At 41.7% G+C, this 26,402-nt stretch overlaps 1 protein-coding gene across 1 annotated transcript in view; it reads left to right on the top strand.

Annotated features, from left to right (window-relative positions):
• The first annotated feature begins 5,070 nt into the window (after positions 1–5,070).
• Positions 5,071–26,402, top strand: part of LOC121287099 (protein-glutamine gamma-glutamyltransferase 2-like) — a 51,706-nt gene continuing 30,374 nt past the window's right edge. The window contains exons 1-6 of the mRNA XM_041204634.1: positions 5,071–5,199; positions 16,544–16,723; positions 18,331–18,570; positions 21,141–21,259; positions 24,646–24,774; positions 26,225–26,402. Of these exons, the coding sequence (XP_041060568.1) occupies positions 5,109–5,199; positions 16,544–16,723; positions 18,331–18,570; positions 21,141–21,259; positions 24,646–24,774; positions 26,225–26,402 (937 nt within the window). The 5' untranslated portion in view covers positions 5,071–5,108. The remainder of the gene's footprint in view (positions 5,200–16,543; positions 16,724–18,330; positions 18,571–21,140; positions 21,260–24,645; positions 24,775–26,224) is intronic.

The following is a 26,402-nucleotide window of genomic DNA, read 5'->3' on the forward strand; positions in this document are numbered from 1 at the left end:
CTGATGGAAGACATGCTGGCGAGGATGGAAGACACATGTCTCAGTGTTGAAGGGAGAGTTCCCAAACATACATAGGCACAGTCGCCATGTGGTGTCTTTTCATGCAGCATCATTCTGTTCCACTTGTGTAGAGATGATTTACTGGCAGCAACATTGGAGACAGCCTGCTGACTCTGCTGTCTTGTTGGCCTTGATGACCTTGGCAGTTGTCCTCTGGCCAGTGGAGCCTGTACTGGTCCCACCTGGGGGAGAGCGGCCAGTGCCATGGCTGGCATCTCCCCAGTCATCGCAGCCTCATCAGATACCGTGGTCACTGGTGGAGGGGTGGAGGAGCTGCTGCTGTCATCCAGAGCAACCTGAGAGGAGCCCGCAGAGAGGACATGCAATTCTTGTACCAACATGAAGTCGCTCTGAATCTCCCTGCAACTGTCCAGCCTGATTTATCTTAGTCTATTGTCTTATTTCTCTTTACTCTAGATGCTTCTCAACAGCTTCAGAAACCTCAGAAGAGGACATTCTTTCAGAGGAGACAACCTCATGCACTGCATCTCTCCCAAGCACCAGCACAGTGATTGATACCAGACTAGGTTAAGGAGTAAATTAGTGGGGTCTGTAACATGGAGATGCATGCCGAACTAATGAGCATTGGCAAGCACTGGTGGCAAGAATAGCCCAGGACACAGCTCTCCAGAGAGTGAGGTCATCTCCCTTCTCTATTCGACACCATCCAGGACAAAGCAGCCCCCTTGGTTGGCACCCCATCCACAAACATTCACTCCCTCTACCACCAATGCATAGTAGCAGCAGTGTGTACCATCTACAAGATGTACTGCAGAAACTCACCAAAGCTCCTTGGACAGCACCTTCCAAAACCAAGACCATTACCTCTAGAAGGACAAGGAGAGCAGATAAATGGGAACACCACCACCTGGAAGTTACCTTCTAAGCCACTCGTCATCCTGACTTGGAAATATATCGCCGTTCCTTCACTGTGTCGCAAAAGTATAATAATTCTCATAATGTTATTGTGATTTATTATCAAAGTAGGTTAATATTGGGGTTTGAATAATTTCTCTGTGTGTATGTGTAGGATTTAGTTGAGTTGGAGACAGCTGGTCTTGATGATTTGACTCATCAAAAGAAGCTAGGTTCAAAATGCTAAATACAAAACATGGCTGAAGTCTTAGAATGTGCGGTGAGGAGAATTTGCATTTTTAGATAAATCAGGGTAGTCTGAATTTCAAAGAGATGATTGGATATTACACCTAGACAGAGAGGCTAGACCAAGCAGTGTATTTATTTTCCCAAAAGTTACTGATAATAATAGCAACATGAAAAGATTCATATTATGAGAAAGGTAAAGTTCCAAAGGCATATGGGAATAATGTGGTTTACATTAAAAGGGAGAAACATGTATAAAGGAGAATGAGGCAGTGTGTCAAGGAAGGCATTGTCAGCTCTAAAAGAAGTGTGAGAAGCCTCCAGTATTTGTGCATTAAGCCTGCTATCTACAGAAACCGAAGCTGGGAAAAGCCACTTTGAATTCTACTGTCCAGTGTATTGTGTTAACTTGCTGGCATCTGTTTAAACATTTTCTATTTCTTTTACCGTTGACTTAATGAGGTGCAACTGGAAGCCAGATTAATTAGGGGTTTTAGGAATTATTATATCATTAATTTGTAGACCTATTTATATGCTTAAAATCTTTTCTTTTGTTAATAACTATTTAATTTAGTTTTCTTAAAACATTTCTGAAGTCTTGGTAGATTTATTACTACTGAATTCAGGGCACACATCTCAAAATAAATACAAATTGCAAAACTGTTGTGATAGCAGGATCGAGTTTCCTTTGTGGATTCAATCCGCCTAGCACACAACATCTGCTATGTCATAACAATTGTGGCTGGGTCAAAATCCTGGAACTCCCTCCCTAACAGCACTGTGGGTGTGCCTACACCACATGGACAGCAACAGCTCAAGAAGGCAGCTCACTACAACCTTCTCAAGGGCAATTAGGGATGGGCCATAAATGGTGGCCTAGCCAGAGATGCCCACTCCCCTTGAATGAATAAAAGAAAAATAAAGCTGTCACGGTTTCTGCCAGCAAAGCTGGTATAGGCTTAGCTTATCCTTTTGTGATGTTCACATAACGGTTATATGTTAAAGGAGCAAAATCCCTTTTGTTTCCAAAAGCTCCTTGCTTGTTCTCTAGTGCCATGATAATTAGGTGAGTGTGGTCTAATATACCCTGGACATGAGGAAAGTCAGATACTGCTGAAAATTCTTGAGCCTCTATTTTCAGCTGTTGTTGTCCATGGGAAAGGTAATGTGCTGAATGACTGGCACAGAGAGATGTTTAGTCCAGTAACCAGCAGGCACTGTTGCAACAGGTCACATAGATCAGCAGCAGCCTACCTGATGAAGTTCAGCCACTTGCTGCAGGGGTCCTCAGATACAGGAAACAAACTCTTGGCCTATGGGCGCTGTATGCTGAGTGAGGCCTATGAGGAGAAGCCTCCCTCACTTGCTATCTTATAACAAACCTATCTGCTAATTGGCCTGGTTGTTCATGCCACCCCTATAGGTGTGGCTCCTCTTCCTCTGGCTACTCCATTGTAAAGCAAATGCTTCCAGTCATGTCAGTCAGTTTGTAAAGCCAATGCTGTGAGATTTTACTGACCGGGATAGGCGCTCGGTGGTTCTTCTGCCTCATTAAGTTAAAATCCCGTTGGTGTCCTTGGTACATTACAGGACTCCAATTCCCATTCATTAGTGAGAATCTGCCTCTTTCTGACAGGCACATTTGCTACCAAAGTCATGTCCTAACTTTTAAATAACAGTAATTTCTAATGAAAACAGGGTGCTAAGTCGGTTTTCTTCATTCTAATGACACACCTACTCTATTCCCATTGGGTAGGTTGGGTTAAAATCAGCCTACAGATACTTTAATCTCACTTATGCACCTTTTTCCTGTATTTTTATATTCTTCATTTTCAAATACTTGTGCATTGCTTTTTACATAATGTCAACTGCTGCTTGCGGTAAAACACCTTGATAACCCTCTGTCTTACTTTTCTTTAGCCTTTCCCATTGGTTTTTCTAGTGACAATCCTGGGTACATGCCCGGTGTTACAGAATTGCCAGTCTTCTATCTTCCACCAAAAAACCTCTCCTTGATTTTGTCCTTTATCCTAACCTGGTCCTATGAAAAAGATCCAACTTCCTGAGCATAAACAAAATGGCCTGAAATTCATAAGTCGACAGTGTAGGTTTTAATCAACAAATGAACCTCAATTGAATATTAGGTGCAATCTGCATCAACAAGTTACAATTAGGTACGTTTCCTACATTGCACTTTGTTACTTAAATCACAGTAACTAATCCATTTTATCACTGAATTGATATAATTCTTTAAGCACACTCACAGCAGGCTTTATCCACTCCCATCTAAGATCAACAAGCCCCTTTTGTTCATTTTGTAGTGCTTTTGAGGTGTGGCTCAGAATTAGCTTCCCTTCCCTGTCACTACTTTAGTGCTTACTTTGTAAGGCAGGAACTGCTTTAATTTTAAGTTTGTGATGACTAGAAAGTGTTGTGCCCATGCCTAGCTCTCAAGAGGCAATTTTATTTTATTTTTATGGGGGTAGAAGAGGGGAATTCAGATGCTCATAGGGAAGGTGTTTAGTTCTGGGGTTGATACTCTACTTCTTTCAAATCAAAGTATAAAACACTCTCAGATCTGTATGATTCAAGTTAAAAGCGAAACAAAGGAAGCTTCATTCACTCTTCTCAGCTAGGTACATTAGCCCTGGCTTCAAGGCATTGCTCTCTGTCTTGCAACAGTGACTACACTGGAAGAAACCCGGTTAGCTATAAAACACTTTGGAATGTCATGAGATGCTATATAAATGCATGTTTTGCTTTCTTTCATTATGACTTTCCCCCTGCCTGCAATTATCTTTAAGTTATGACCATTTTGGAATTTGATTGCCAGATTGATGGCATTCATTGACAAATTATGAAATATTTAACATTGTGGGACCACCAACCATCCACCAGAAGTCATCTTGAAATTGTTTGACTCATTTGCCTTTGTGCTAAGGGATTTAATCCCATCAGTCTTAAGTAAACCTGGAACAAGAAAAGTGAGAGGATAGAATGTTAACTCACTTTTCCTTTAAAACCCCATTGGAGAGTTTAAATTAGTTTCCTAGTCAAAGATATAATTTGACTTCTAATTTATACATACTGGCTTCCTTTGTCAGTCACTTTCAGAAAGGGTTTTTGTATCACTGCCCAAATTACTGTCTCATAATACTCAGTAGAAAATATACTTAGTGGAGTGAATTAGAATTCTCTGCTAAATCCTCCCCTCAACTGTACGTTATAAACATTTTGTGACTGTAAAGTTGACTACAGCATATGAAATCTTACCAAGGACAATTTGTTGTGGAGTTTACTTGATAGAAATTGGAACTTCAACTCATGGCCTCTGAGAGTAAGAGAATGATTTAACACATCTATTAGAATCACAGAAATTGCAATACAGGAGCAGACCATATTGACCATGGCATCTGTACCAGCGCTAGCTCTTCAAGTCGAGTTATTTTAATCCTTTCCTTTCTTGAATAGGGACATTTTTTATCCTCCGTCATAACTTCCATTGTCATGTCCTACTTGCAATGGCCAAAAAATAAAGCTACCCATGTGGGTCTGTGGAACTTGACAAGTAATACTGCACTGTGAAGGGATCAAGATTTTGTCCTCAGTGTGGCTGAGCTCTTGGCTTCAACTTTAAGTGACTCTGCAAATGAGAGTTGGCCAAGTGCAGTACTGACAGTGACCAGCCGAGAGTAGTGTATTCTACATTCTCAGCTACAAGAACTGCCTTGTCTGCAAGACGAGGAGAATCAAAGGCACAGAAAAAAAAATGACGTTTGGCTATATACCTCAAGGGTTCACTTGATTCATTATGTTCTCACTAGAGGCAGCTAATGTATTTGAAAGTAGGTTTAACAGGTTGGGCAACTTTGATGCTTGCCCATCATAGTAAATAAGAAAAGAGAACTTTCAGACATGCTGCAACCAATTACAGACAAGTCGATGGTATGAATGTTGACAGACTCTTGGTATGCACCACAGTTACAGAAGGAGCACTGAAGAGAACAGATCGCTTAATTGAAAGAAGCTTGACAACACGTGAGTAGAGCAGAAGCATTCTATTTTGGGAAGATAATGTTTGGGGGGCAGAGAAGGAAGGAAGATTTGTTAAAAGAAACATTTAGGAAAGTTAATAGGTTTATGAAAGAAGATACTTTAGAAACGCCTTTTTTTTAAAGTGGTATTGTGAAAGGAAAGAAATATAAAAACAGACAACAAGAAAATGTGCTATTAGAAATTGTAGAAAGTGGGAAACCATTGCCTATGTACTGCAGGACCTGCGCAAACATCTTTTATGTAGATATTGGCATCATGTGGCATTCATGTTGGCATTTGGTGGTTGAGTTGCTTTATAAATCGTGTCAGATTTTGCTTGATATAAATAAATGTTTGCCTTTTTCACTTAATATAAATAGCATTGTTCTTGTTGCTTCATTCTCCTCCACATTTTCTTTATTGCAAATAATTTTAACAATTTTAACAAGTATTTTCTTCTTTTGATTTTAATCACTTTGGCTTAAATCTTGTTATTTTTAGTGACTCTGATACTCATTGAATTTTACAGCCTAGAAAAAGGCCATTTAGCCCATTACTCTTGTGCTATTTCTCTGAAAGAGCTAGCCACTTAATCCCATTGACCTGGCTTTTTTCCATACCCTTTTAATTTGTTCTTTTACTTACGAATTCTACTTCCATAACTGCTTCTGATTGGGCATTCTATGTAATCTAATATTCCAGCAATCCTCTGCATAAAAATGTTTCCCTTAACTGCTCCCTTAATTCTTTCCCTAGTGGTCTTAAATTTATAGCTTTTAAAAATTAGCAGATCAATCAATGTATTAACCTTATCAAAGCCTCTACCAGATCTCCACCTAACCTAGTTGTTTTAATGAAAGGAGCCCTTTATTACTCTCGTCCATCCTTTTAACTAAAGCAACTCATCTCTGTTATCGTCTCATTAAATCTTTCCTGGAATTTTCCATAGTAATAACATATTTCCTACAGTGAGCCATCTAAAACCGAGTACAATTGAGGTGATTTTCCTCTTTCCTGCTCTGGAAGCAAGCCTAAATTATGGGTGCAAAGTGGAGGGAAAATGAAAGGTTACATAACGACATCGATTGCTTTGCATCCAAACTTCCTTCTCTCCTCTTGTGAAGCTGTGATGTCAACACCCATAATGGGACACCACAGTTATACAGAGATAAAAACAAAAAAACTGCGGATGCTGGAAATCCAAAACAAAAACAAAAACAGAATTACCTGGAAAAACTCAGCAGGTCTGGCAGCATCGGCGGAGAAGAAAAGAGTTGACGTTTCGAGTCCTCATGACCCTTCGACAGAACTTGAGTTCGAGTCCAAGAAAGAGTTGAAATATAAGCTGGTTTAAGGTGTGTGTGTGGGGGGCGGAGAGAGAGAGAGAGAGAGAGAGGTGGAGTGGGGGTGTGGTTGTAGGGCAAACAAGCAGTGATAGAAGCAGATCATCAAAAGATGTCAACAACAATAATACAAAAGAACACATAGGTGTTAAAGTTAAAGTTGGTGATATTATCTAAACGAATGTGCTAATTAAGAATGGGTGGTAGGGCACTCAAGGTATAGCTCTAGTGGGGGTGGGGAGAGCATAAAAGATGTAAAAAAATAAATAAATAAATAAATAAATAACTTCTTTTTTTCCTTTTATAATGGAAATAGGTGGGAAAAGGAAAATATATATAATTTATTGGAAAAATAAGAAAAGGAAGGGGGAAACAGAAAGGGGGTGGGGATGGGGGAGGGAGCTCACGACCTAAAGTTGTTGAATTCAATATTCAGTCCGGATGGCTGTAAAGTGCCTAGTCGGAAGATGAGGTGTTGTTCCTCCAGTTTGCGTTGGGCTTCACTGGAACAATGCAGCAAGCCAAGGACAGACATGTGGGCAAGAGAGCAGGGTGGAGTGTTAAAATGGCAAGCGACAGGGAGGTTTGGGTCATTCTTGTGGACAAACCGCAGGTGTTCTGCAAAGCGGTCGCCCAGTTTACGTTTGGTCTCTCCAATGTAGAGGAGACCACATTGGGAGCAACGAATGCAGTAGACTAAGTTGGGGGAAATGCAAGTGAAATGCTGCTTCACTTGAAAGGAGTGTTTGGGTCCTTGGATGGTGAGGAGAGAGGAAGTGAAGGGGCAGGTATTGCATCTTTTGCGTGGGCATGGGGTGGTGCCATAGGAGGGGGCTGAGGAGTATGGGGTGATGGAGGAGTGGACCAGGGTGTCCCGGAGGGAGCGATCCCTACGGAATGCCGATAGGGGGGGTGAAGGGAAGATTTGTTTGGTGGTGGCATCATGCTGGAGTTGGCGGAAATGGCGGAGGATGATCCTTTGAATGCGGAGGCTGGTGGGGTGATAAGTGAGGACAAGGGGGACTCTATCATGTTTCTGGGAGGGAGGAGAAGGCGTGAGGCCGGATGCGCGGGAGATGGGCTGGACATGGTTGAGGGCCCTGTCAACGACCGTGTGTGGAAAACCTCGGTTAAGGAAGAAGGAGGACATGTCAGAGGAACTGTTTTTGAAGGTAGCATCATCGGAACAGATGCGACGGAGGCGAAGGAACTGAGAGAATGGGATGGAGTCCTTACAGGAAGCGGGGTGTGAGGAGCTGTAGTCGAGATAGCTGTGGGAGTCGGTGGGTTTGTAATGGATATTGGTGGACAGTCTATCACCAGAGATTGAGACAGAGAGGTCAAGGAAGGGAAGGGAAGTGTCAGAGATGGACCACGTGAAAATGATGGAGGGGTGGAGATTGGAAGCAAAATTAATAAATTTTTCCAAGTCCCGACGAGAGCATGAAGTGGCACCGACGTAATCATCGATGTACCGGAGAAAGAGTTGTGGAAGGGGGCCGGAGTAGGACTGGAACAAGGAATGTTCCACATACCCCATAAAGAGACACGCATAGCTGGGGCCCATGCGGGTACCCATAGCCACACCTTTTATTTGGAGGAAGTGAGAGGAGTTGAAGGAGAAATTGTTCAGCGTGAGAACAAGTTCAGCCTGACGGAGGAGAGTAGTGGTGGATGGGGATTGTTCGGGCCTCTGTTCGAGGAAGAAGCTAAGGGCCCTCAGACCATCTTGGTGGGGGATGGAGGTGTAGAGGGATTGGACGTCCATGGTGTAGAGGAAGCGGTTGGGGCCAGGGAACTGGAAATTGTTGATGTGACGTAAGGTGTCAGAGGAATCACAGATGTAGGTGGGAAGGGACTGGACAAGGGGAGAGAGAAGGGAGTCAAGATAACGAGAAATGAGTTCTGTGGGGCAGGAGCAAGCTGAGACGATCGGTCTACCGGGGCAGTTCTGTTTGTGGATTTTGGGTAGGAGATAGAAGCAGGCCGTCCGAGGTTGGGCGACTATCAGCTTGGAAGCTGTGGGAGGGAGATCCCCAGAGGAGATGAGGTCAGTGACAGTCCTGGAAACAATGGCTCGATGTTCAGTGGTGGGGTCATGGTCCAGGGAGAGGTAGGAGGAAGTGTCTGCGAGTTGACGCTCAGCCTCCGCGAGGTAGAGGTCAGTGCGCCAGACAACAACAGCACCACCCTTGTCAGCGGGTTTGATGACAATGTCAGGGTTGGACCTGAGAGAATGGAATGCAGTAAGTTCAGAGAGAGAGAGATTAGAATGGGTGAGAGGAGCAGAGAAATTGAGACGACTAATGTCGCGCCGACAGTTCTCAATGAAAAGATCAAGAGAAGGTAAGAATCCAGAGGGAGGGGTCCAGGTGGAGGGAGAATATTGGAGATGGGTAAAAGGATCCGTTGAACTGGGAGAGGACTCCTGCCCAAAGAAGTGAGCCCAGAGACGAAGACGGCGGAAGAAGAGTTCAGCATCATGCCGAGCCCGAAATTCATTGAGGTGAGGGCGTAAGGCTATGAAACTAAGTCCTTTGCTGAGCACTGAACGTTCAGCATTGGAGAGGGGAAGGTCAGGGGGTATAGTGAATACACGGCTGGGGTTGGGATTGGAAGATGGAGTGGGGACGGAGGGACAGGCAGGGGTGGAGGGTCCTAGATGGGTGTTGGTGTCGATGAGTTGTTGAAGCTTGCATTCCTTAGCACTTGAGAGAAAGAGAAAAAGTTTCTTGTTGAGGCATCGGATGAGCCGAAGGATAAAATGCAACTTGGGGCACGCGCAGCTTTGAAAAAGAGTACGGCGGTGCTGCTGGAGGGAGAGGTCGAGTGTGTTCATATGACGGTGCATGGCACTGAGTGTGGATTTCAGAATGTGACGGGAACAGCAGTCCGCCCTCACGCCTTCTCCTCCCCCCCAGAAACATGATAGGGTCCCCCTTGTCCTCACTTATCACCCCACCAGCCTCCGCATTCAAAGGATCATCCTCCGCCATTTCCGTTAACTCCAGCATGATGCCACCACCAAACACATCTTCCCTTCACCCCCCTTATCAGCATTCCATAGGGATCGCTCCCTCCGGGACACCCTGGTCCACTCCTCCATCACCCCCTACTCCTCAACCCCCTCCTATGGCACCACCCCATGCCCATGCAAAAGATGCAATACCTGCCCCTTCACTTCCTCCCTCCTCACCATCCAAGGACCCAAACACTCCTTTCAAGTGAAGCAGCATTTCACTTGCATTTCCCCCAACTTAGTCTACTGCATTCGTTGCTCCCAATGTGGTCTCCTCTACATTGGAGAGACCAAACGTAAACTGGGCGACCGCTTTGCAGAACACTTGCGGTCTGTCCACAAGAATGACCCAAACCTCCCTGTCGCTTGCCATTTTAACACTCCACCCTGCTCTCTTGCCCACATGTCTGTCCTTGGCTTGCTGCATTGTTCCAGTGAAGCCCAACGCAAACTGGAGGAACAACACCTCATCTTCCGACTAGGCACTTTACAGCCATCCGGACTGAATATTGAATTCAACAACTTTAGGTCGTGAGCTCCCTCCCCCATCCCCACCCCCTTTCTGTTTCCCTCTTCCTTTTCTTTTTTTTCCAATAAATTATATATATTTTCCTTTTCCCACTTATTTCCATTATAAAAAGAAAAAAAAAAGTTATTTATTTATTTATTTATTTATTTATTTTTTACATCTTTTATGCTCTCCCCACCCCCACTAGAGCTATACCTTGAGTGCCCTACCATCCATTCTTAATTAGCACATTCGTTTAGATAATATCACCAACTTTAACTTTAACACCTATGTGTTCTTTTGTATTATTGTTGTTGACATCTTTTGATGATCTGCTTCTATCACTGCTTGTTTGTCCCTACAACCACACCCCCACTCCACCTCTCTCTCTCTCTCTCTCTCTCCGCCCCCCACACACACACCTTAAACCAGCTTATATTTCAACTCTTTCTTGGACTCGAACTCAAGTTCTGTCGAAGGGTCATGAGGACTCGAAACGTCAACTCTTTTCTTCTCCGCCGATGCTGCCAGACCTGCTGAGTTTTTCCAGGTAATTCTGTGTTTGTTTTTGCACCACAGTTATACAATGCCAAACAACATCACTTGGTCTTCCGACCAGCTTTCCTCTCACCTTGCAGATCGCAGATCAGGAATGGGCTATGGCAGGTGTAGTTGATAGGGTTCATCCATTAGCTTTATGCCTAATATGACCTCTAAAGATTTACCAACCACTAAAGTCAGGCAGATTGGTACCTAGCTTAACACTTTTTCTCCCTACTTGAACAGAGCTGCTTATTGGCAGAACTCTAATCCTCTGGGAACACTTCCATGTCTAAGAATATGGGAGGAGCCTCTACAATTTTCTCTCTGACATTTCCCAACATTCCAGATGCATGCCACTAGGACCCAGTACCTTTTCCACTTTTAATTTCTCCAATTTTTCAGTACTATACTATTTCTTCAGCCATTATTATCTTTTCTCCTCTTTTACCTATTCATCTATTCATTCCCACTAACCTCACTGTCCTGTAAAAATTGAAGCGAGATATTCATTTACTACCTCCACCATTCTTTCATCGGCTATAAGAAGATTTTTTTTTTATCTTTATATGCCTTATTCTTAAATTTCAATACTAATACCTTAATCCTTCAACAACGTCTTGGCCTCTCACATTCTAGTAGAGCAGCTGTGAATCATGCAGACAGCAGTACATCAGTCAGTGGGTGTATCAAAGCTTTCTTAATATGTCACAGGAGCAGCTGCTTTAGAAGGGTTCAGCTATGCAGGATGGCAGCATGCCACCTGCCCCAAAAGTACCTACCGCACGCTTGTCCAACTCACGGTCCACGGGTCGGGTTGTAGCCCCCTGAGGCCTCTGAACACATCCTGCCAAACTTGTTTGATGCTCAACAGACTGATATTTGAAAATTGCTGTAAAGCTGCCATCCAACATAGGCTGGTTTTTCCCTACATTTGCTGCGGATAGACTCAGCCTATCAGCAGCAAATGCAGAGAGAAACCAGCATGTGATTGGACCAGCAGCGCGAGGCAGCCAGAGCGGTGGGGCCCAGGCGAGCCTGAGCGGGCCTTGGCAAGACTGAATGGAGCCCACCAGTTTCTGAGTGAGTGACTGAAGACTGTGTGAGGGAGAGAGTGTGATGGGAAAGAGAGACTGTGAAGGGAAGAGAGCTTCTAAGGGGGGAGAGAGAAAGAGACAGAATGTGAGGGGGAGAGTTTGGGGGGAAGAGACAGTGTGAGGGAGAGAGAGAGAGCGTGGAGGGAGAGAGGGAGCGAGAAAGTGTGAGAGGGAGATAGACGGGGAGAGAGTGTGGGAGGGGGATAAAAAGGGAGAGAGGGAGTATAAGGGGAGGAAGGGAGAGGGAGAAAGAGAGTTTGAGAGGGAGATGGAGAGTGAGGAAAAAAGCATGAGAGGGAGAGGGAGACGATGAAAGAGTGTGTGGGGCAGACCGTGTTTTTGGGGGCAGAGTGTGTGCATAAGTCTAGCTCACTCCCATTATCTGAGTTCTCATTCACCCTCACCTCCATACACCAGCATGCATTCTTATCCACTCTCAGAGTGGGTGAGGGTGAGCGAGTGAGCAGCCAAGACAGTGAGTGAGCTGGACACACACACTCTCACCCTTTTACACTCTAATGGCCGTCTTTATTATTCATTGTTTTTTAGTTCAGTAAGTTGATTTTTTTCACACCTCAGTATTTTTAAAAAATTCATATTTATTGTTGTGCCAAACTTTACCTTTCTGGAATGTGTTCGTCAGCCCCTTGAATGAGAAAAATTTGAAATGTGGCCCCCCCAACACAAAAAGGTTGAAACAAGCCTGACCTACAGCCACAATCCCGTACTACATGCTGCTACCTTTTAAGTATTGTGTAGTCCAGTTTGTCATAAATGCTATTTGCAATGTTAATTAGCAATGTGCCGTCATATCAAACAAGCTACTCTCTTGTTTCATCAAGCTGCATCTATATGAACTATCTCCTGCACTTGCAGTACCCGGGGAAAACTTGCTTTTGCCACATATGTGATTTTCTGAAGTTTAGGAAGTTAGGAACATATAGGAACATGAGGAGGCCATTTAGCTCCTTAAGCCTGTTCCAACATTCAATGAGATCATGGCTGATCTGCCACCTAACTTCATATACCCGCCTCTGCTCCATGTCCCTTAAAACTTTGGGTTAGCAAAAATTCATCAATCACAGTTTTAAAATCAACAATTAACTTAGCATTAATTGCCATTTGTGGAAAAAAGTTCCAAACTTCTACCACCCTTTGAGTGTAGAAGTATTTCCTAATTCTACTTCTGAAACATTAGGCTCTTATTTTTAGATGATTCCCCCTAATCCCAGCAGAAATAGCTTATCCCTAACTACCCTCTTTTTTCCCCTGAATATCTTGAAAATTTTTGATCAAATCAACCTGTAAACTTCCAAATTCCAGAAAATACGTCCCTAGTTTGTGTAATCTCTCTTTATAATTTAATGCTTGAAGACTAGGTATCATTCTGGTAAATTTATGCTGTAAATCTGCACTGCAAGTATTCAATTGAATCTATTCAGGCCCTCATACGCCAATTAAGAGGCTTACGTCAGCTACAAGGGATCCCATTCACTTAACAGAGATATTAAGAATAACTTTGCAAGGGGTCACCGGTGTAAAACTTTGCTAGGCCGTGGTGTCTGCTTCAGAACCAGCCCCACAATATTATAATCCCGTCTCTGACCTACGTTCCCATCTATGGAGACTCCACACTGGAAATCGAGCTCTATAAAAATGATTCAGACAGCCTGTCAACGCCTGATAACTTAGCATTTCACCAGATGTTATTCTATTTATGCTCTTCCTATTTAAGGAAATATTGTTTGCTCCTTTTCAGCAAAGGTAACAGCATAGATAGGTGGCTTATTGCAGACTAACACTGTGCTACTGTAACTCCTGCATCTACCAAAGATCACCACACTGAGAAAGAACAAGCCAAAGTAACGGCAGCACATTCAGTATAACCCTGCTGCATCAACTTCATAGCAATGGCTTATCATTTGCTGTCAAAATAATGGCAACGCTAATAATGCTCGCTATTACATACACAAGAGTGCTACAGTAAGTTCAGATGAGGACAGATGCAGTTAAACATGGAAATCCAGAGGTTGCCATCTGAGTAGTGATACTTCACCATTAGATTCACAAAAACTGCATCTTACTATCTTCCTCATCATTGAAAGCATGGAATAATGTGAGGTGGCTGTGTTTTAATGGTATATCCAATTTAAACTTGTCCCAGAAAGTTAAACCTTTTCCATTTCAGTCTAAGTACACTTTTAACAAAATGATTATTGTTCATTATTGCTCATTAACCTGTTTGTATTGCAAATTAACCATCACAAGAACTGAGTTTCATTTCTTAAATTTTAATTGTTGGAAAGCTTAAAAATGTACAATTGTGTACCTGATTTGACATTGCATTCACCCACGTTAACATACTCTTCATGTCTTACATTGTTAATTTCACAATCCTTCAATCTGATTGGTTAAGGAGATACTGTTGCTTGCCCTTTTCACTCAGGTCTCAGATGCTCTGTTTCCCTCACTGCAACATTATCAGCTCGCACTTTCAGCAACTTACCATATAAAATATTAAATGAACGATGTAAGGGATGCATAATTTGCTGATGTGAGACAGTTTCCTCCATTCTTAAAACTAAAATGGTGTGAGCGGTTTCTCGGTAGTAACACTCTGACCTCTTGTGGGTTCAAGCTCCATTCCAGGGACTTGAGCACAAGGTCAAGGCTGACAATCCAGTACTGTTTTGAATGAGTATTGCACTTCCAGAGGTGCCATCTTTCAAATAAAGTGTTATAAGAGCTTGTATTTATCCACCAACTTTAACATAACAAGATACTTCACAATAGTGTTATGGAACACAGTTTGACCCACATAAGGAGATATTAGGACTGATGAGATGTAGATTTTAAGGGGCATCTTAAAAGAGGAAAGTGAGGTAGAAAAGCTGAGAGGTTCAGGGCCTTAACAACTGAAGGTTTAGTTGTCAGTAGTGGAGTGATTAAAATCAGGGATGTCCATAAGGCCTGAACTGGAGGACTTGAGTTATCTCAGGAGATTATAGAGCTGGAGGAGATTATGGAGATAAGAAAGGCATGGAAGGATTTGAAAACAAAGATGAGATGCATTGCTTAACCAAGAGCCAATGTACGTCAGTGAACACAGGTATAACAGGTGAATAAGACTTGGTGTGAGTTAGGACACAGCAGTAGAGTTTCTGATGACTTCAAGTTTATTGTTGATAAAGCATTGGAGGCCAGCCAAAAGTGTGCTATATTAGTCAAGTCTAGAGATAACAAGACATGAATGAGGGTTTCAGCAGTTGATAATTGGAATTGGGGGATGTTAAAGGGGTGGTAATAAGTAGTCTTAGTGATGGCTTGTACATAGAAATCCATTTCAGGGTCAAATAACAGCCTGGTTTGCCCTCAGACAGTTGCCAAGAGAGTTGGAGTCAGTGTCTAGGGAACAGAATTAATGAGGGGGACTGAAGTCAATGGCTTTGGTCTTCTCAATGTTTAGTTGAAGGAAATTTTGGCACATCAAGTGCTTAATATTTGACAAACAGCCTGACATTTCCAAGATAGCGGGAGTGTTGAGAACGGTGATGGTAAGGTAGAGCTGGGTGTTGTCAGCATGCATATGAAAACTGACACTGTAGCCAGACTTTTCCAGCCCCTCATGCTGATGGAATCTTCTGGCCCCGCCGATGTGAATAGAGGTTTCTTGGCTCGCCAGCCCCACCGCGGGGGACCTCGCTGCAGTGGGGTGGGGATGGGGGTGGGGGTGGGGAATGGCTGGAAAATTCTGGCCTCTGGTTTCAGATGATGTCACCAAGTTGGAGCACATAAAAAGGAAAAAAGAGGGGCCAAGTATAGATCCTTGAGATTGCCAGAGGTAAGGATGTTGGAGTGAGAAGATAAAATATTATAAGTGATTCTCTGGCTATGACTGGTTAGATAAGAAAGAAAAATGGTGGGTCCAGTCCCGCTCAACTGGAAGAGAAGCATTGAGGGAGGATTATGTGAATGAAAGGCTGCAGACATGTCGAGAAGGATGAGGATTTTGCATTGTTAACGCTGGGAACCGACTTACATAGAATTTTGTCGCTCCAGTTCTGCTTTGGGCAATATTTAATTCTGGCCTTAAATAGTTTTGTTAAGTGAATATATATAAGTTGTTGATCACATTCTATTCCTTCTCTCAAATGAATAAACATGGCTGAAAGGAGGTGAAATAACTTGAACTCAGTTCAAACTATAAGTTTTATCAAGTTGACATCCCAGAACGTGTACATGCACTTGTTGTCAATCATTGTCATCTATAGAAAAACTCAACCTGTCAATCAGACAAACTGCAAGTGATCTGGAATGTTCAGTGGAAGCAACCTGCTCAGCAGACCCTTATTCAAAATGTTGGCAACAGAACCATTATTTTTCTTATGTGTAATTTGAAAAGACAGCAGTACTGGTAATTCTAACGCCCTACTGCTTAGGGAGTGTCACTCTTTTTAAAAGTACTAAGAGAGTGCAAGATGATTATGATAAAGGAACACTTCCAGCTCATCTTCATTCATCCAACAAGGAAGAATCTGAAGTCTGCCCCGTTAATACATATAATTATTTCTGAAATAATTCCAGGGACCTTGCTTCTACAACTCAGTCTGGAAGTTTATGTTAATCATTCTGTGGGGCAGATTTTGACTTGGTGTGATTGTGTGAAGTGAGCAGTAGTGAATTGGCAGCTCTTTTTTTCCAGTCTATAACAAATATTGACATCAAAGGTTCTTACAGAGCAGGAAACAATATCCATTCAGCACAGAATAAAATAGTACAGTTAATAGTTTTATTTTCTTTTAGTTTTTATAATCTGAATATCCTATGGATTCTGTTACAGTTGCAGAAATGAATGTCGCTGTTGACTTTCAATGTGAGAAGAACAACCAAGAGCACAGGACTGCTGAGATTGACACCACCCGACTGATAGTCAGGAGGGGACAGCCATTCCACATCACATTGCAATCCTACACTGATGAATATATAGATGACGACACAACTGCACTCAGTGCTGAGACAGGTAGTTAGTCATGAATGAATTGAGGATGTTTAATGACTTATATGAAGGTTAAGCATCTCCATAGTTACTCAAACTCATGCCCCACCTTTCTCAATTTATTTATAATATGTGTGAATGCACAGTTTCTGTAGCTTTATGACAGCAAGTAATGCACAATGACATCAATGCATACCACAATACACTGTTAGATGTTCCATTGGTTCTTGTAGAGACTTGCAATGATGACTACAATGCGAAGGCTTAAACACTCCCCTGAAAACAGTTGCTATACACAAGACTGAAATCAAGAAGCATTCTTCCATGCAAAAGAATTGCTTACTCCTGTTCCTATCTTGTTATATTCCTATGTTTTATGCAACCAGTGATGGTGTAAACCTGTGAGATCTATATCTCTTGGCTTCTCAGACATGGTTAGAAAACAAACTGGCCCGTCAGGCAGCAAGTTCCTACTTATCCTTTGCCTCCAACACCACCTACCCAGCTCACCTGAAGAAAGTCCTAGATTTGTTCAGCAGAGACTACTGACCCTGAGAGGGTCTTGGGAGACACAAGTCACAGGCATTGGAACTAACTGTCATTATACATCTGGAAAAAGTAAAGATAAAGAAATGGGTTGCAATAGGTGAATCTCATATAACGTTAATTCCATGGGAATTTGTCACATATTAATGTCGTTGGTTGCATGTAAAGGACTGTCACCTTCCCAATTCCCAACCCCATCCACAGCTGTGATACTAAGTGATTTGAATATTTTTAAAAGGTTTGAGGAGACAGAAGCTTTGTGAACCCCTTCCTTCTGTCTGCTCTTGTATGTTGTGCACAATGACAGACCTTGATGGTAAGCACTGGCTTAGGTGACAGATGGCCTGAGTAATGTGCCAATACACTTCAGAGAATGTAATGGTTCTTGAAGCAACCTTTGCAGATGTTGTGAGGTCTTAGGCTTCTTGCTGACTTCCAAAATCTTTTCTCCCTGTGGATCTCCCCATTGAGATGTGTGACCATGCCCTGTCAGGCACCTAGAACTGCACTTCTGTGACCCCACGATCAAAACATTGCAGTCCTCCTATCCCAAATCTGGTTGAGTCACAGCCCCAGACTGAAACCCAAAAATCTTCCTGCTGCTTCCTCAGCTATTTCCTTTTGTCTTGCCTTACTGCAATGTGGATGTTAAGACACTTCCACAAGCAAAGCATGATTTAAAACCCAACTGCAGGGTAATTAAGCTAGCAACCTACTGGATACCCTACCACAAAGCTGTGAGACCCTATATTGTAGTTACATATATCAAGAGATAACGTGATTGATATTAATGAAATAGGCCTTGGCGATCTGAAAGTTGTGTACAGCTGTTAAGCTTATAATGTTATCAAAATTATATTACAATAGGGAAACTGTAAAGTTTATGCAGAAATCACCTTCATTATCTTGCTATCAAAAAAGAACACAAAATATATTTTAAACAACTTTTTGAAACAAATTTCACATTTTTTGTTAAAATTGAAGAAGGTGAAGATTCCCTAGTAAATAGGGTTGACTGATTTGTTAGCATACAATTGCAGTCTCGTTGGATTTGGGCTTGATTTAATATTCTTGTCTTACTTTAGGGCCGAAACCTTCAACAACATCTGGAACCAAAGTCCTGTTTGCTTTGAATTCATTTAGTACAAATGGTTGGATCGGAAAAGTTACTTATAACACTGGAACCAGATTGACCTTGGACATATCCTCATCTCCAAATGCCAAGATTGGACGATATAGCTTATCTCTTCTAGCTATAAAAGGAGGCCTAGTCAGCAGCTGCAAACTTGGGGAGTTCATCCTACTCTTCAATCCATGGTGCACTGGTATGGATCCTTTTAATACAGATTCGGAGAGATTTAGAACCAGGTTGTAAATGAGAAAGGGCCTATATTAATTGAAGAATAGGCCAACTTTGTGCAGTCCAGTTGTTAATGCAACATGTGTGATATACTAATGAGACACAGTATACATTATCACAGGGAGTGATGCAATATCTCATTTTTGGTCTCAATCTTGTTTTCTCTTTTAGACCTCATGGCAAGCTGAAGCCACTGTAAGATAGTCTTAATGAAAGTTAATGTATTCCTTGCCTCAGCAAGATCTGTAAATATACTGTGTTGGCACAACGAGACCAAGGATATTAGAAAAACTTGTAGCCATAAGCATAGGCCTGGAACTTCAGGTCAGCAGAGGCATACACCGCTGACAGTGTTTAAAAGTGCACTTTTACTTTTGCATCTGAGACTTCCTCTCCTGGCTGCTGAATGGAGCAACCAGTGAAGGGATTCGTGAGCAAACAAAAACAAAAAGTGCTGGAAAAGCTCAGCAGGTCTGACATTTGTGGAGGGAAAGACAGAGTTAAAGTTTCAAGTCCACATGACTCAAGAGTCATACTGAGTCGAAACGTTAACTCTGTCTTTTTCTCCACAGATGCTGTCTGACCTGAGGTTTTCCAGCATTTCTTGTTTTTGTATCAAATTTCCAGTATCCACAGTGTTTTGCCTTTATCCAAAGGTTTCACGAGGCCTTGTAGCAAAGTTTTAAGCAGTTTTTAACTAATTCAATTCTTGAAAACACTTCCCATTGCTTTTGCCTACAAGTGTTTACAAATGATTTCAAAAGCTTACAAATAGTTTCAAATACTCACGAGTGTTTACAGATGCTTTCAGGGTTTCCTTTATTCAAAATTTTAGTTCTAGCCCCCTTCCCTTCCATGACAACCTGGCTCACTCTCCTCCATTGCCCTGCCCCTGGGACATCTGCACTCCCCCCTGCAAACTCTCCTCCCCACTGATCCCTGGCTCTACTCTCAACCACCTCCACCCATCCCGGGCTCACCTCTGACATTATTGGGACTAAGGACCTGAGGGTGAAATAAGCAGAGCCAGGAGATGTGGTGGTGAGAAGGTGAGCAGAGCCAGGGTGGTGGGGGAATGGAGAAGCCAATCTATACCTCTTTCCTGAAGCAGTCAAGAAAGCAAAGCAACATAGATGCACTGCTGAAACGTTAGTTTTAAATGAGAATTGGGGAATGTTTCAAAATTCTGAGAGTTGAATTTAAAGCTATTATTCCAGTATTTACAACCCCATCAAAGTGTTACACATGGATTCAATGCTGATGAAACCTTCATTTTGAATTTTGCAGCATGTCACAACAACAGATAATTGTGCAGAGTTCCACAGTTCTGAAATTATTGTCTCCCAGATCATGCAGAGTGCAGGTGATGGTAGAAAAACTAATTTCCAGCCTGGTATCTCAATGTGGACATTTAATTATAAACCCTACTTCCCAAATGCACTGCCATTGATAGTAGTCATTATTCACATAAGGTCAATAATGCAAGTTCTTATGAAAGGTCATTGAACTGAAACATTAATTGCATTTCTCTCTCCATGCACACTGCCCAACCTGATGAATATTTCCAGCATTTTCTGCTTTGACTTCAGTTTTGTTAGTGTTTACTCATCCCCAAGTGGAGATCAACCTGTCAGATTCCTTATAATCATTAAACATATCCTTAGGCACCAGTGGGCAACACCACAGGTTCTATCACATCACATTTGTTTAAAACAATGGGGCTAGAAGTTGGTTGGCACCTGAATCAGAGCAGGATCTTGGTGTGTGTGTGTGTGTGTACCTAAGGAGACAAACTGCTCCACTGGCCTTATGAGGATAGAACCAGCCTACCCTGGGTGTGGGGGAGCAGCAAAATTGGCTGCCTCAGGTGCCAAATGAGGACATCAGGCAAATCTGGGGAGAAGAAGGTCATAGTGCGTGGTTGGGGTAGGACATGGCAGGCAATAATTTTAATGTGGAGAAGACAGGAGTATTTGTCCAAGATCTGCAATAACATAAGAGAATTTTTTTAAAAATTTTCCCGTCAGATGTCAGTTTCCAACAATTCCTTTAAGGACCACAGATTTTTCTGCTGAAGAAACTGGCTACAATGCGCAGGGTGCATGCTGTGACCAATCACAGTCCATTTTGCATGGGATCCTGAAGCAGGACTTAAGTATTTGCAATTCGTCTAACTCTAGTTTCAGGCATATACACTTGACAGCTATGGAGAAGCCCTAACTAATATGAAGGGCAGCATGAGCACAAGCACACCATCTTGGGCTCTTAGGCATCTTTTTTATGTCTGTAAAACAGCAACAGCATAATCCAATCTCTGGACTGTGGGTGTTTAAAAAATAAATGTAGATCTGTAGGATTGTTGTATTCAAATATCCTGTCAATTTGCTGATCATAAATGTTATTTCTTATATTCCTGCTATTGAAAGTTCTAATTCCTGACTTAGTGCGGAAGAAATCTTTTGTTAGTTTTTTTATTTCACATCTACAAATTACAAATGATTAGTGTCTTATTAAATCAATGCTTTCCCCTGTCAGAGGATGAAGTTTTTCTGGACAGTGAGGAACAACGAGAGGAATATGTACTGAATGAAGATGGGATTGTCTTCATGGGTGATAATCATTGTATTCAAAGTCGCTCATGGTACTTTGGACAGGTATTTGAAATCCTTGAACAATTTACTATGGATTTTTGTTTAATAGTGAGCTGCATCATTTGTCAGTTTTCAAACTTGCCCCAAGTCCCATTCACTCATCACCCTTGTACTTCCTGACTTACATTGGCTCCATGTCCACAAATGCTTCAATTTTAGAAATCTTTAGATGGCACTGAGTCCAAACTGTAGCCTCTGCCACCATGAGCTATATTCATCCCTGCTTATGGAGTAACATTAAACCTCTTGCAGGCTCAGAGAAATTTATCTCTGAATGTGTGCAGTTGAAATTGCAACCTCTTGCAAAGGTTCCTACCAGTGATTCCAAAGCTAATTAGAATACATTGAAGGTAAATGTAAATGTTGCAGGTGTTATATTGAATATAGTTTTCCATCCCTCTACCACAAAACTGCAGCCTACACATTATTGTGGGTGATATTAATTTAACACCTTGGTATTACATTCTTATGTCTGTTATTTTAACAGGTGCAAAAAGCTATTTAAAATAAATCAGTCAATGCCTACATCAAAATAGCAAACAAAAAAATACATTTTGATCACTGATGTCGCCAATAATAATTTCCAGGCATTTGAGTTTTCCCCCAAATTCTGCAACCAACTGTTCAATAGCAGAAAAGCTGACATTTCACGGGATGCAGGAATCTTTACATCTGTGTGACTAATAGATCCATAACAGTGATGGTTGAGAATCTAGTGATGTAACAGATCAAGACTGAAAAATGAGCCCCAAAACTCCTGAACTCTGGGAGAATTCTGGAAGGACAGTGCATTGCACTGTCGGTTGAAGTGAATTTGGAAGGATCCAACATTCGCCAGTGTTCCAATCCTTTACATTCCCATCAGAATCCCAGCATTTCAGGGGCGGATACATAGTACCTCCGCGCATCTCCACACACTATTGGCTGAAGGGCTTCATTCCATGCTGTAAAACTCTATTTGTGAATTTTGATCATTTACTCCATTAGAAGTCCTAGGTGCCAAGGACATGCTGAGTTCCAGTGTCTAACATTGGTAGAGTCATGATGGGGGTGGCTTGCGAGGAGTTGGGGGTTCTTCAACATTCTTCAACATGCTGGTTTTGCGGAGGCCAATTGCATTGTTGAATCGGGCAAGTTTCAAGAGCCCCAGGAGCTGGTTAATGTGGCAGCGGGTGTCACAGCAAAGCCCATCCCCCACCATGTTCAGGCAGGTACTCCAGTTGTGCCCGAAGTGCCTGCCCAAGACATTTAAATTACCCTAAACATAGGGATTTTGATGGGGCCAATGTCAAAGGAAAGATGAAAGTTCCACTTTGCCTCAGATCTACAACCTATCGCTGGTTTTATCAGGTTTTTCAGGGTAATATTGTCAGATCTTCTATTATCCTGTTTTGGCATTTACAATATTAATAATCATTTGGTAGTACAGAACTTGAGCATTGCTGAAAATAGACATTTTGTCAAAGCTTTTTGTCTTGCACCTGTCAGGACAATCGCAAAAATACCAATGTCAGGGGAAGCAACAACTTTATACTGTATGAGAAGAGAATGCTGATTGGTTGGAAAGTAAACTCTGATTTGTAGAGGCATTGTCATAGAGAATGCACTAGAAAACAGGAACCAGTCAGAGTCAAGCTGCCTGGTTTAAATTTCAAACAATGCCTGGCAGTTAACCATCAGTCATCATTAAGTGCTGCATTCTCCGTGGCAACATCCCTACCAATCAGAGTCCACTTGCCAACCAATCAGCACTCTCTTCCCAGACAGTTTTTTTTATTTGTTCATGGGATGTGGGCATCATTGACTACACCAGCATTTATTACCCATCCCTAATTTCCCTTGTTCAGAGGACATTTAAGAGTCAACCACTTTGCTGTGGGTCTTGAGTCACATGTAGGCCAGGTCAGTTAAGGATATTATTGTCCTAAAATTGCCCATTAGTGAACCAGATGGGTTTTTGCGACAATTGACAATGGTTTCATGGTTATCATTAGGCTTTTAATTCTAGATTTTTATTGAATTCAAATTCCACTATCAACTGTGGTGGAATTGTAACCCGGAACCCCAGAGCATCACCCTGGGTCTTCTGGATTACTAATCCAATGACAGTACCATTATGTCACTGCCTTGTTTCTTCCCTGACATTGTTATTCTAACAATTGTCCTGATGAGTGCAAGACTAAAAGCTTTGACAAAATATCTTTTTTCAGCAATTTACTATATTATTCATTCTGCTCTAAATGTCACTTTTACTTCCACAAACTATAATATATCCAACTCTAGGTCTTGCATAAAATATAAAACAGTCAGGATGAAATTTCTGTGCTTTGTGGCCCTTCCGCACAAAATCATTGCCACTATTGACGATTTAGACACCATTGTTGCCACCTCTAACCTTACCCTCAAGCCCCTGGTGAATTCATCTTCCACTTTTAGCCAACAAGGTTTCTGCTAAAAGAAAACCTTTATTATATTCCTTCAGGAACAAATGATTACATCTGTCACAGAGAAAAGATATACAGGCAAAGCAAAGAACCTGGATTCGTACTCAAGGTGGAATCGTTTTGTGCTGTCAATGTTGGTCCCTTCAGCCAAATCTTCCCTGCAAGTTATTAATGTACAGGCCCCACACCCCAGTGATTGCTAATTACCGTCTTCACTTGTTGTAAAATTTTGCAGCGGATCCTTCAGAAATCTTGTACCCTGTTTTTGCACATAATGAGATATCTGTTTTAAAGATTTGTCCTTTGAGTTCTTAAATGCTGAGTCAATGTTGAAAATAAAACTTAGGAAGGCTGGTATAACATACTTTAATATATTTACCCAACTGAACTGCATCTGTCTAAAACTGGCTGTGTTATTAGCGTATGATCCATCACTCCCAATTTTCTTTTATGTGCTCCAACTATGTAATGCTCTACATCCAAGTGCTCAAGAAGAAAATTGTCGCATGTCATGAGCGCATACTGTGTTGTGGAAGACATTTGCTGCATGTACTGTGCAATGGATACCCAATGTCTCCAGCTAAGCAGGCTACTTGGCACATAGGATTTCTGACAAAAGCAAACTAAAATTTATTTAAATGAACTGATAGTGGAAAATCTCCTGGGGTTGGTTCATGGCCAAAGGGAGGGCATTAAGCCTGCCTCATCACACTTTCAGCTGTGTAAATGCCTCAGTGGAACCGCCTGGCCAAGATATCCCAGCACTGAGAAGCGAACCTCATAACAATATACTGAATGTCGTAGCAACTGAATATCAATATAACATTGAAACTAAGCGTATATTTATAATTGAATATAACAATGGTAGATATAAAAGACACTAACATCGCTGAACAATTTTTGAACAGTATTCGTGGAGTAAAGGAAATGTTCTTTCTTTTTTAGTTTGAAAAGAAAGTCATAGATATCTGTCTTATGTTATTGGACATGAATCTCAAATGCCTGAAATGCCCAGGGAGGGACTATGTACGCAGAAATGACCCTGTTTACATCAGCAGAGTCGTGACAGCTATGGTAAGCACTGTTAACATTACAGTTGATAGTGGTGAGAGTAATAATTCATAGATAAACAATGTGATGCCCTTCACTAGGGTTTATTTCAAGTTTTCATGTGTTCTCTGGTTTAATATTTCTGTTTGCTTAACCCCTTCTTCGAGATCATAACAAACATTTTGAGATTGTGATGTCAGTTGTGGTTTGGTTGTCCCTTGAAACACTGTAACCCACAATGAAGCTTTAAAGCCTTGCTGGACATCCTCCATTCACTTTTTCAGCACTCCCTTAGTACTACATGGAAATGTCAACCTTGGATCAGTCTGTAGTACTCTCAGGGCTGAGCCACAATTTTCTGATTCAAGTTCCATTCCGAAGATTTGAGCACAAAGTTTAGACAGACGTTTGAAATACAGCATTGTTGGATGAGGAATTAAATCAAAAATTCATCTGCCACTCAAATCGATGTAAAAGATCCAATGGTGCCATTTTAGAAAAAAAATTACAGGAGTTCTGCCTGATGTCCTGACCTATATTTATTCTTCAGTTAGCATCATTAAAAACAGATTGTCTGGCCATTACTTCATTCTTGTTTGTGGGGCATTGCTGTGCACAAACTGTTGCTGCATATCCTACAGCAGTCACTTCAACGTAGAAGTTCAAAACCTATTAAATACTTTGGGACGTCCTGAGATTTCGAAAAGCATTATATAAATGCAAGTTCTTCCCTTTCTCTATAAATCACCATGAAAGATAATGGAAAACAAATCAAAGAGATATTCGGAAATATTAGCATTTAGTCTTGTTTGAATTATCCAGAGGCTCTATTTTGGTTATTCATTGATCAAAAGCACTGTCTTTCTAGCCACCTTGCAATCTGGCTCTCCTTTATACATCCCTTCCCATCTCTTAGTTCCTATTCTTGCTTTATGAGTTTATTTCTGTTGTGCTTGCTCAACCCTTTTAATATTTAAAAACAAAATGAGATCTAAGGTGAAAATGGCCACTCAGGCAATCAAGCTCACTCCTTCTTTACTGTGGGCCTGGAAGGCTCCAGTAACCTGATTTATTGTGTGACTGTGTGTAATCTGCATTTTATAAAATTAATGAAACAGTCATTCAACATAATGTAATTCAGCATCATTAAATCTTTTTACAAAGTTTACTGTCACTCTTTCAGTTAACAGCAGCCTTGATCCTCAGTTTGATATAGGGTGGACTAGTCAATGACCTTACAAATTGCAACAAAGAGCCAAGAACCTTGCAAGTGGAGAAGTGTGTAGTTCTCCCTTCATACCATGGGGGAATGAAGGAAAGACTAAAATCATTTTGATAAAAATTTAATGAAAGGCTGTAACCTTTCTATTGCAATAACCTTATAATCACATTGTGTAATGGATTTCAATGATAGTCTCAAGAATAAAAACGACATTAAAATGTTTGTACAGATTCACTGTTCTAACTTTTACAGGTGAATTGCCACGATGACAATGGGATACTTGAAGGCAAATGGGATGGCCCATACACTGGAGGGGTGTTGCCTTGGAATTGGAATGGAAGCGTTGCCATCCTTCATCGGTGGTACAATCGTGGCTATCAAAGAGTTCAGTTTGGGCAGTGCTGGGTGTTCGCAGCAGTGGCCTGCACAG

Source organism: Carcharodon carcharias, chromosome 14, assembly GCF_017639515.1.
Source record: "Carcharodon carcharias isolate sCarCar2 chromosome 14, sCarCar2.pri, whole genome shotgun sequence".
NCBI lineage: Eukaryota > Metazoa > Chordata > Chondrichthyes > Lamniformes > Lamnidae > Carcharodon > Carcharodon carcharias.